The sequence below is a fragment of the Corvus kubaryi genome, unplaced genomic scaffold (assembly GCF_017639235.1).
Source record: "Corvus kubaryi isolate FWS band 111438036 unplaced genomic scaffold, C.kubaryi_AGA036_p1.0 37397, whole genome shotgun sequence".
Taxonomy (NCBI): domain Eukaryota; kingdom Metazoa; phylum Chordata; class Aves; order Passeriformes; family Corvidae; genus Corvus; species Corvus kubaryi.
Window position 1 is genome coordinate 10,339,801 of NW_024581136.1, and position 12,020 is coordinate 10,351,820.

The 12,020-nt window shown below is 47.8% G+C and overlaps 1 protein-coding gene and 1 long non-coding RNA gene across 2 annotated transcripts; one reads left to right on the top strand and one right to left on the bottom strand.

Moving 5' to 3' along the window:
* Positions 1–238: 238 nt before the first annotated feature.
* On the bottom strand, positions 239–3,699 carry LOC121671174. The gene is made up of 3 exons (XR_006018414.1): positions 2,697–3,699; positions 1,521–1,699; positions 239–884 (listed from the first exon to the last, which is right to left on the bottom strand). It is a non-coding gene; the product is annotated as an uncharacterized LOC121671174 (long non-coding RNA).
* Positions 3,700–3,902: 203 nt separating this feature from the next.
* GMNC (geminin coiled-coil domain containing) lies at positions 3,903–11,731 on the top strand (the record flags this gene model as incomplete). Its single annotated transcript, XM_042042383.1, has 4 exons — positions 3,903–4,134; positions 4,236–4,321; positions 5,681–5,797; positions 7,188–11,731. Coding segments are annotated over 4 exons (1,080 nt in total), but the record flags the coding sequence as incomplete, so codon positions are not given.
* Between the last annotated feature and the right edge of the window lie 289 nt (positions 11,732–12,020).

Sequence of the window (12,020 nt, forward strand, 5' to 3'; positions counted from 1 at the left end):
TAAAACTGGGATAAATCAGAAAAAATATTTGTGTTTTTTTTTAGTTTTAATCTGAAGGATTAGCTTCATCACTAACATTTAAAAAGAAACATCATAGAAATTACAAAAGAAAATACAGGTACAAAGAACAGATAAGAATTAACACTGCAATACACTTAAGTGTGTTCCCAGAACTTCAGAAAAGCTGCTATAACATTCAAAGTAAAATCTCCACTGAAGCAATATTGTAGTCTTGATAAACATTTTGCCCCGAAACTTTATTTCCAATTAAAGACGTCCATCATTAGCTGCAATGAGCATTAAGAGCTCCAGATGAACAGGAAAATTAGCAGATGATTGTTACTTAGTTTTGTTTTACACACACATCAATGTGTGATTGCTACTGTGACTTGAACCTCTTCCATCACTGTGTGTGACCATCCATGCACCAGTTGGCACAATTAGGTGTTTCTCTCCTACAACAACAGCATTTTTCTTTCTCTGATAGTCACCCAAAGGGTATCTCCACAAACCAGGCCTCTGATTTGGTGGTCATTTATCCACGTATCACCTTTCACTCTCCAGCATGTCAGCCTTGGTGAGCTGACCTGAATTCCTGGAGCTCAGGAAGCGGAGCACCATCAGCCCCGCAGCCAACACCACACCAGCTATGCAGACCCAGCAACGGAGGGACCACGGGCTTCCAGTGGGTTTGATATGTCTCCAGAGAGGGGAGACTCTGCACCCTCCCTGGGCAGCTGTTCCAGTGCCTGACACCCTCAATAGAAAGAAGTTCTTCCAAATGTTGAGGTGAAGTTTCTTGTGTTCCAGTTTATGGCCATTGCTCCTTGTCCTGTCACTGGGCACGACTGAAAAGAGTCTGGCATCTTCCTCTTGACCCCTGCCTTTGAGATATTTATATGCATTAATGAGATGCCCTCAGAGGAGGCCCTGTTCCCTCAGCCTCTCCTCGAAACAGATGCTCCAACCCCTAATTATCCCCTGGATGTGCTGTTCAGACACCCAACTCTCCCCTCTTCGCTGACGCCCCGACAGAGGAACCGTGAGGTGCCTCGGGGCGACACGGGGGAGCACCCCCTGCGCAGGGAATCCCTGCTCTTCACCCACTGAAGGCTCCTCTGCACCTGCCTTACGCCCTTCAGGGCCAGGCGGGCATCTCCCGAGCTGCCCGGGCCGCGGGGACCGGCCGTGGGGCAGTGCCGGCCGCCCGGGAGGGACCGCGGCTCCCCCCGCCGCCATCGCCGCGCTGCGGGGGCGGCGCGGGCTGATGACGCCATCTTGGGCAGCCCAAACATGGCCGCGGGCCGGGTGGCCCCAGGCCGGGGCTGCGGACCCGGAGGCGCTGGCGGGGCCGGGCGGGACCCGCGGGGCGTTGGCGCCTCGCACGGGGCTGCTGCTGGCGCTGAGGGCTCCTCCAGCCAGCCCGCCCCAGCATCTCTCTTCTCCCGGCTTTACCCGCCTCCCCCGGGCCCTTCCCTAGCGCGCTGCCGCCCGCGGGGCCCCAGAGCAGCGGTGCTTACCTGGGATGCCCCCGGTGTGAGGGAGCCGCCAGCGCCACAGCGCCCTGCTGCACTGCGCCCTGCAGCTCAGCCGCGGCCAAGGAGCTGAGCTGGGCCTTGGCGCGTGTTGGGCGTGTGTCACACAGCTTCTTTTCCTTGTTAGCCAGCAGATGACACGGCCATGCAGGAGGGGCTGGCATCTGGAGGGGGTGGGTTATCACAGCAGTTATCAACTGTAAATGTGCGACGCTGCGGGTTAAGAAAGCTAAAGGGTGACCCCGGGCACTGTAGGCTCAGAGTGCAGGGCCTTTTTAAAACGCCTCTGTTGGAAAAAAAACCATAAAGGCAAAGATGGAAGTGGGTTAATTTGGTACAGCTGCCAGTCTATCTGGGCAGCAACCTAGGAAAATAGCCAGTAATAAAAGAATGGAAGGGAAATTGCCCTCTTGGTTTGTATTGTCCCTGAGCCTTGCTTATGGGGGGATAGCACTGAGCATCCTCCAGGGGAGAAATGAAAGACCATCCCATATGCCAGCACAGCCTGCCCTCGGCCCAGCCTCATTCTCCTGGCTGTGGGCAGGTCGGGATACCAACTGGGATAGCCTTTGCCATGGCAGAGAGCAAGATCCTGGCAGAACAACTGCTCTGCTATTGGTTTTATTCTCACCATCCCCTATGCTAGTCAAAGACAGACCCTCAGTGAAGATTTTTGGTTTGTTTTTTTCTCCCCCCCCGGGACAAACTCAAGCTTATCCATGGATTTTGATTGCTATGTAAATCTGATATGAACCAGAAGTGACTATATAGAGACAATCTCTGCCCTTCACACACCTGTGCGTAGCTTTTGCAACATTATGATAGTAAATCCTTTATGATACATAATCTTTTACCACTGTCACATTTATATCCTGAGATCTTCTGGAAGCCTGGGGCTTGACAGAAAACATTCCCAATATATTGAGACGTTTGCAAGAGCTTGTCTCTGCAGGCTATGTTGTCCTGAAACCTGCATTCTTCAGAACTGCAGAGCTGTCCTCAGAAATGAATCATATTGGCTTCTACACACCTCTGAGAAGCCAGGCAAAAGCCACTGTGTCAGCCATGCAGGTTGGACAAACTTGTTTCTTCCTGCTGGATTTTACAACCACAAATAAGGCTTGAAAACAAAACAAAACATAACAAATAAAAAATACTCACCAGCAACACCAGCAGCCTTATTCTGAACATGTGGGATGCTTCCCTGGATGCCTGCTCATTTCCTGGAGTGAAACTCAGACACACCAGTTCACTGCTGCCCTGGACTGCATGGATACTTTTTTTTTTCCCCTTCTCCCTCCTTTTCTTTTCCCTCCTTCCTTGTGTTGATTTGTGGGACCAGAATGACTTTGATTTCAGCAAGTTTGCTGTTTATTCACGTCACAAGTTTGACAGCTTTACACCAAATCAGATTGCTGGGTTTCAGGAGAGCTCTGAGGCGTCACTGGGAGCTCCTTTAGATTAAACTCGCCTCCCCGGTCTCCCCCCTCTCCCCCTCCTTCAGAGCCATTTAAACCTCTCTGGGGCTTTAACACAAACGTGCTCCCAAGACCTGCATTTCATTCTGCCACTAATATGGTAAGTGCTCTTTGCATTTCTCTCGACCTCGAGGCAGAGGAGGAGAAGCTGGTCTCTCCCTTGGGGGGATAGGGGGGGTGCAATAGATTTTGTGCCTTCTTAAGATGGGAAAGAAAAAAAGCTCTCCTCTACCTGCAAGAGCAGTCTCTGCTGCTGTGCTTTCCCATGGGTGGGCAGACTCCCTGACTGAGGCTCCAAGCTCTGCCGTTGCCTTCCTTGCAGAGATTTAGAGCTGCTGCAGATGAGGCTTATTTGGAGGAGGGAGAAAGGGTGAATCCAGAGACAACCCCAGGCTTTGCGGTCTGGGACTCCTGCAGAACTGCAGGGGCAGAAGAGAGTGCGAGCAGCTAGGAGGTGACTCTGCTGGCTCTGTGCTGCTGCTTTAGAGCTGGATCAAATACCCAAGGTGGCAGGAACGGTCTGGCCAAGGACAGCCTGCGACCTCCCTTCACCCTAAACCCACTCAGGACCGTAGCATTTCCCAAGGGTTTGCAGGAAACTGAGCCACCTCCCTGGCACAGCTGTGCGCGGAGCCCCAGTGCTGCGGGGCGCTGGCGGGGCGGCACTGCCCGCGCTCGGCGCACGGAGCGGTGCCACCGGGAAAGCGGGGAGCGGGCACCGGGTCAGGGCTGGGCGCTGCCTCGGGGGCCGGCGGCGCCTGGCAGGGCGGCGGGGCTGTCCCGCGACGGCCCCTGAGCACAGCCCGGCCGGGACAGCCGCGGAGAGCGCTGCCCCGCCGGGGCGCTTCTGCCGGGGCGCGGCGGGGCCGGGCTGGCACCGCCTCCCCTCGGGGCCCGCCGGCGGCTGGGGACGGGGCGCCGCCGAGCGCCCCATCGCCTCGGCCCCTTCCCTCCGCAGAGCGCCGGCCGGCCGTGCCCGGAGCCGGACTTCGCCGGGGGCTCGGGCTGCACCTGCCCCTGCCCCTGGTCCGCCCCCGCCGGTGTCTCCAAGGAGACCTGGGCCGCCGTCTGCGCCGCGGAGCCGCCGCACAGCCACGGCCGGCGGGAGGCTCGGCCGCCGGGTGAGTGCGCTCAGCTGCCGCCGGGGCGGGGAGACCGGCCTGGCCCCGCAGCCGGGCTGGGAGCGGTACGGTACCGCGCTAACCCTCGCTCTGGTCCCCAGGGCAGTTCTGCAGCCCGCAGCTCGGTGCCCAGGACGCGGCGTGGCAGGGAGACCAGCTGTCCTCCCAGCTCTACAGAAACAAGCAGGTAAAGGCTCCGCGCCCCCCAGCAACACCGGCTTCACCCCACGAGGCTCCCGAACTTTGTATCACGTATGGCACCTTCTGGCTTGGCTTATGGCATGTCTCGCTCTTGCTGGCACAGATGTCAGAAGTGACAGAAAACTGTTGTTCCTTACTTAAAGTATTTGTCTCCCCCATGTTGCCCTGTGAAGTTGGAACAACTGTGGTGAGGTTCCCTCCATTCGCCCCCTCTTACATCATATTGCACCGGCAGCCTTGGCACTACAGAAAACCAGAGGCATGAACAAGGGGTCCCTCAGGCTCTGATCATGCTGTTGGCTAAAAATACGTAGTGTGTGTCCTGATTCCACCAGGTTTATCTTCATGGGAAATGATTCCACCAGCATTGCCTAGTTACATGCAGGATCAACCATTTTGACCAGCAGGATTTCCTTGTTACTTTATTTTCTCTTATCTTTCCTTTTTTTGTAAATCCCAGCAAGAGACAGAAGAAACTCTGAATTTAGATGAAGGAACTCCAGGTTGATGACTCTGATCGACTACTTGGAATGATGTTTTGATGTAGTGAAGTCAATGAAAATTCAGATATTAACTTAAAGGTCCCTAGAATCAAACTATAGTTCCAGATGTCAGTGTACTTGTTTCTTTGGCTCTGCCTCAATCATTTGAGTCTGTGCTCAGCAGATGTCTGTGGTCCTTGGCAGAAGATTGTCCTCCTAAAGAAGTCTCCAGTGCTATGATCAGGAGGCAAAAATCAATCTGTAAATGCTTTGATTTCCCATGGAAATGTGTTAGGTGTCTGCCATTCCTGTTCAGCTTTTGAGACCAGGGATTATCTCAACTCTGTATGTGTACCAGGACTGGCACAGTAGGGTCCAGAACTGAAGAGATCACTGAGTACTGCTATATCATAGAGAATGGCAACTGCATCTTCCTTCTGCAATCTACCCCCATAAATCATTTGCAACTCCTCCTCCTTTTTTGCACCAGCCAACTATAAATGGGGAGGAGGGGTGCAAAGGGATGTTTACTGCAGCTGAGGAGGAGATCATGAATCTGCTGTCATGCCTGTGACCATTTCTGGCTGCTCACAGGGCTACCTGTAATTCTTTTCTATTATTATGCTACGGTTGCAGGTTTTTTCAGAGTAATCTTATCAAACACTTACTAAAGATTAAAGGAAGTCAAAAGGGAAAACTGAACAGTCATGCCACTTAGATTTATAGAGACAAGAGGCTGGAGGGGGTGGGTTGAGCTCACAAAGCAAACACCCAGATCATCAAATCCAAGCAGTTTGTACCATAGGGCAATTGCTATTAAGTTACAGAGTCAACATCTATTCATCAATATCTCTATTCCACAGCTTCAAGATACTTTGCTTCAGAAGGAAGAGGAACTTGCTAGGTTACATGAAGAAAATAATAACCTCCGACAGTACCTGAATTCTGCCCTGATTAAGTGTTTAGAAGATAAAGCCAAGGTATTGTGTTCAAACCTGTCATATAGATGTCTACAGAAAGAACAGGTCGATTTGGTACAGGCCAGTAAAATACATGGAAAATCTAAGAGTGTAGACAACCTGCAGTGGAATTCACACTCACAATTAAATTCACAAAGGGGACAGTTTTCCCTGGGAATGATATCCTATCAGGTTCTGACTTTGGAGACAGTGTAGCACTTATAGCTAATTAATAAGTTAAGTTTAATTAATTAGTTAGCTATAAGTAAGTTAAGATTATGTAGTCAAGGTAAAATTATTCCCTCTAACACTTTTTTTTCACTAGAAAGTTCAAATTTGAATATGTATTTTTTGACTGTCTCTATTTTGTCAGTTATCCCTTTGATAAGGATTTTTTTTTTCCAGTTAATTAAAAACCTGTGTGGGGTTTTTTTTAATGGTGAGGTACAAAATTAAACATTTAAGGTTGGATGAAACATTCTGTTAAACTAAGTGTGAAGGGTGTTTTGGTTTTTTTTTATTTGAATTCTTTGTCTCTCATCTTAAAGAAAATAAAGAAAAAAATTGTTTCTTGTCAGCTTAAAGACATTTTTTGCTATTCCAGCCTCACCCATGAAACTGAACTATTGATTATTTGCTCAACTCTGTGAATTGGGCATGAGATAAAAAAGACTGTAGAACATAGGAGACTTTCCTTTTCCATGCTGTTGATGAGTTAATAGTGTGACATGTCCTCCCTCCCATGGCCAGACCTGGCTCCTGGCAGTAGAAAAGGTCTCCTTCACTAGGCACAGCAGGGTGACACAGCCACCCCCTGTGTCATTGGGGAGAAGAATCCAGCATGGAACTGTTGTGGGACATGTCTGAGCAGTGAATTCATGACATGGTGGGGAGCTTCCTTGTCTATCCTTGCCCTCCTTTGACCATCCCTGGATGCCTGAAGGGCCCTTGTCCTGTGGTAATGACAAATGAGGTGAACTGATGAGTGCAGCGCCATTCAGGCTGCTGCTCTGAGCACTGCCTGGTCGGCATCACCCGTGTCCCAGCATGAGTTACCTTTGCATCCTCCCTCTTTGTCAGGCTGCCACTTGGGCCCCCCATGCCCTGCTCACCTGCCAAGTGCTGCTGGCACAGATCCAGGTGGGAGTGTGGGGCTGGGAACGCCATCAAAGCTCAGGCCTTATCAACACGGTCCCTCTTTCAGGGACAGGGTTGTTGCAGACACTGTAAAGATACAAAATAGTTGGTCATACCCATATGTTTAAGCAGAGAGTGGGAAAAGAAGTGTCTTTATAAGGACAGCAGTAACCATGTTGTGCATCTGAGGTCAGAAATGTGTTGCTTTCAGGTATCTAGAAATTCAAATTTTAATACTCTGTCTCCACCTTGATGTTTTGGGTTTTTTTAATAGAAACTACTGTCTGGCCATGGACAAAAAACCTGTGCTATCCTCAAAAGTACCAAGAGGAGATTAAAAGAGGACCACTGCTTTGTCCCTCAAGAAACTCCTCAGGCTTCCAAAGCTAGAAGGAACCTCTTCAATGAATTCACTGCCTGTGAAGAGCAAGCCAGCCCTGCTGTGGACAGCTGGGTCTTGCAGACCTTAGGATTGAAAGATGTGAACACCATTGATGAAGCTTCAGCTAACTACAGTGCCCTGTCCCCAGACCTTGGAAAAGACACATACTGCCTGAGCCCTGGAGGAGCAATAGGCTATGAGCACAGGGAAGGAACAGCAGCAGCGTTCAGCTGCAGCCATGTGCCTCCAGCCAGCAGCAGCACCCATCCATGCAGCGAGGACTCTCCCTTCCCTCCTCAATTTTCTTCAGCACCATGCCTCTCCTCACCAGTACCAAGTGTTTCCTGCCTCCCAACCTATGGGCTGCCTTATTTGACTGGTGATTTGTCACCCAACAAAACAGAAGTGGCCTTCACAACGTCCCTGAGTCCCCACCGCAATGTGAGAACACACAGCTTCCACCAAGGACAGGCCTTTGTGCGCAGGGACGACAACGGGGGATGGAGATTCACCTGGGTGCCCAAGCAGGCTGAATGATGCACCTGGATCAAGGGTCAGCCATAGGGGATGTAGGAGTCACACTTCACCTTGTGCACGAGACAGGTTCAGGCAGAAAAATGGACCCTTTTGGGCTTCTTTAAATGCTACTCTGTCACTAACCTACTCCTCATTCCCTCACAGATTTTCACGGATGTGACTCCAGATTGCACTTGGACAATTATCTGCCCCAGATGTACAAACTAGATTCCTTTCTCTTGTGCCTGTGTTGAGATACCTGTTTTTACTTGTTTCCTGGGTTTTTATCATCAGCTCTTCCTTGTTACTGGTAGTTTCCAGGCTGGAGGCCATTCAGCTTTGATGATCACTTTTACATGCACCAAACTGGAAAGCACTTTGGGAATACACCTCCCTCACAGATATCCACAGATAACAAAGGAGGCATGGATTGAAGGCTGAGGATCAGCAGTTTCTAAGTGATTTACGTCTCTCTTGACTACGCTGATTGCTTTGGATTTAACGGGTACCCATGGTTGCCTTATGTGCTGCCCAAGGCTGACCTACCTGCAGTTCCATGGTGCTGTCACATTCTTTGATGATGCCTCAAAATAAAAATAGGATTTGCTTCTAATGCCTGGAGGCTACTTAGTTGCAAGAAATTGGGCAAGTGCAGGGGACCTTCCTAAGGTGTGATTAAGAGACTGATGTGTTTACTGATGTGTTTTAAAGGTGTTTTGTCTGTCAGTAAAGGGAGTTTACATTTGGGGAAGCAGTATCACTTAGTGGTTGGAGTCGGTCTTTAGGAACCACAGCCTTCAATGCCAGCTCCTGCCTCTCTGTGTTTCTGCCAGACTGTGATGGGCTGAGGGTAAGACCAGCACTACTTTGAGAATGCTTTAAAACTCTCTGAGAGAAGGTGCTCTAGCACTGCACAGGACTTGACATTTAGTAAAGCTACTAATGATATGAATGATATCATGATATGAAGTCAATGGACATGAAGGAAGCTCGCCAGTACTGTTTTCTGTTACCTTTGTCTTCTGTTCTACAGTAGTTTGATTCCTAAGTATTCAAAATAGATTGACTTGGTTATTCTTGCTTTCAGAATGGTGCCAGTGACATTGAGGAGGGACTTAAGTAAAAATAACCAAAATCAAGGATTTTCTTCCAGTGGCTTATTTTCCTATAGAAAACTGGATATTTGTCTATTTTTTTTTGAGGATAAAAATATCTCCTAATAGCCTGTTGTGCCTTAGAATTGCAATGTTTGAGGAACTCCATCAGGAGCAGTAATCGTTTCCCAAAGGACTTCTAAATAAATAAACTGTATTTCTAGGTAGTTACTTTAGAGTAACTGTGGCAGACTTCCAGAATAGGCAATTTGAAAGCATTGGTTGTAGGCATTATTTCACTGGATTAAAAAGCCAACCAAACTAAAAAAACACCAACCACAAACCCACACAACAGCCACTGCAAAATAAAACCACAAAAAAACCTCAGTAAAACCCAACAAACCCAAACCAAGCAATGCTCATGGAATAAATACAAGTATTTGTTTGGGGGGCTTGTTGTAGTCCATAAAATTGAGGCCAATTGATGAAGACTGGTCAGACAAGAGCACTGTTTCTGTAGCACTTTTTTACTTTTCAGTGAAAGCAGAAGAAAAATCCTGTCCTACAAACAACTCATATTTTTTCTCAATGCATATATTTTCTATTATTCTCCCCTTGCCCCACTATATAAGAGAGCATTGAAGAAAATACTCCAGTCACTGGAGTTTTTATTGGTGTGTGTGTGGTAGTGTAGAAAATGCCTGAACTTAACCTGAGTGTGTGATGGGAAGCCCTGGTGTGGGCAATGTGGGGGATGAACAGCAAGCTGGGAATAGACAGTGTGGTCAGAGGATGACACACAACACAGCTGTAGAGGCCACATCTCTCAAAGCAGCTGTAACAAAAAAGTAGAGAAACATCTATGTTTTCTAACACTATAGAATGCTATTATGTATGAATTTCAATGCTAGGGAATCAGCAGCACTAATAAGTACTTTTGTTGTACCAACAAAATCTTAAATCACAATTTTATTTTTCTCTGAAGAGAGAAAAGCTTTCCATTTGCCTGACATTTTCTTTCCACATTTTTGTATCACTGAGTGTGAGAATTTCTGCAGAGAGCCAGAACAAAATTAATTGTCAGATCTTTGGTACAGTCCTGAAGTAGGGTTTCAGTAGGAACAAACTGATGCTTGAGCCTTTGCCAGCTCAAGCTGTACAGGAGTGACTGTCCCCTTGTCTCATAGAAAATAAATTATGAATGTGAGGGAATATTTACCTGAATGAATCCTCTTCTTTTCCTGTGGGTTCCTGAATTTTACTCTGTCTGAAGGAGCTGAGTCTTGTTGGAAGGATTTTTTCTGAGCCTGACTTTGCTGGAGTTCATTTGGGTAGAGGATCCCATGGTGCTGCTCCTCTCAGCTGATGGGTGCTCCTGACCTGCACATGCAAACTTAAAATTCTGGTGTAGGCAACTGCTTGAGCAAAGGTTTCTGTGGTAATAGTGCTGCTGGGCACTGGAACAAAGGGAGCACACTGGAAAGGAAACAGGAAAATCCCCAAAGCATTTTAACAAATAAATAAGAGTGATTTGTTTTACCCTGACACCACAATCTGAAGCAGTATTTCCTGAGTTACATGAAGAATAATTGAAACAATCTGTATCTAACACCAGCCCACAGAAAACAAGTCAGCCCAGTGACCAAACCATTCCTTTAGATGGCTATTGCTCCTATTGCCAAAAGAAATACATTGCTCAGCATACCTCACTCTGAACTGTCTGGTTCCTCTGCAAATCCTGCCTTCCTACAGGTATAATAGGTGTGGAAAATGAATAAGAGGCTGAAGGCATCTCACAGCAGATTACTGCCATGGGATGGGATGTGGAGACAGTTACTGACTGGGCTGGTGCTGGGTGGATATGTTGATTTAACCTGCTGTGTCCCTGTGATTTCCTTGGGCCTGGAAGCAGTGAAGCTGCATTAATGTGCTGCAGTTCTTTGGCCTGCAAAGATGTGGGGGAGAAGGTCTTGGCTTTACAAAGCATAGATGGAGCTTTGAAATGGGTGTTCAGTCTTGGTTTGTGCCTGATCCTCCCTGTTTGTCCTTTTGTATCCATTCCCTGTGGGTGAAACAGAGTCAAAGCCCCTCTGCTGCTCATGGAATGTGTGAGTTAAAGCCCAGGGAAGCCTGTGACACAAAGATAGCTAGAGATCAATGGCAATGAAAGCAAAAAGTGGAAACAAAATCCAGTTCTTCACACAGCCATCATAACTAGGTAGCCAGGAGATAGCAGAGACAAGTTTCAGCTTGGTACTGTATTTCTAATTTCAAAAAACAGGCAGCTGGAAAAGAGGGCCAGGAGGCAAAAGTTCTGGATTCTGATACTGCCTCTGGTATTACACTTAACTTCTGTGCTTTGGATTCTACGGAGTCCACCGCTGGACCAGTTCATAGCTATTTAACAAGAAAACACAGCTCTTGCTGTTGCAAACTCTGAGAAGTTCCCTCTTGCCAAGGATCAGCACCAGGCCCATAAAACTCCAGGATGGGGAACTATGACTTGAGTGGCCATGGGGCCCTGGGTGATTCTTTGAGCAGCAGGGAACTTCCGTGTCTGTAAATATTCATCTTGTATTAACATACTTTGTTTTATTTTTTTATTTAAAGTTTGTTTGCTTTAATATGTGAATGTAACATGCAGCTGCATAGTTTTAAAAAAAATCTGTGTTTTTAGAAAGGTACACTAACAGAAATGGAAGTTAATTTAACACTTTATATGTTGATGTTCACGATTTTTGTGATTTAAAAGGCCATGATTATATGTAACTGTCAATTTTACCAGTGTCACTAAGTTATGTCTAATAAAACTTAACATCCAATCAATGCAATTCTTGCTGCCCACTTTAGCACCCGTTAAACCACACAGCTGTTGCTCACATGGCACAGCATCCACCTGGCACCTACACATCTCCCCAGAGGACTGAAAGGGACCTTTATTTCCTGCAGTCACAAGTGTCCACACAAGGACATACCATGTTTTTATGATACCAGACCTAAATATATTGACAGCCACAGGTGTGCTCATTTCAGCCTGGGCTTGCACAGCATGTTGCAATGATCCATTACTGCTTTGACTCAGAAAAGGATGCCATGCTACCAAACAGCAAGGACA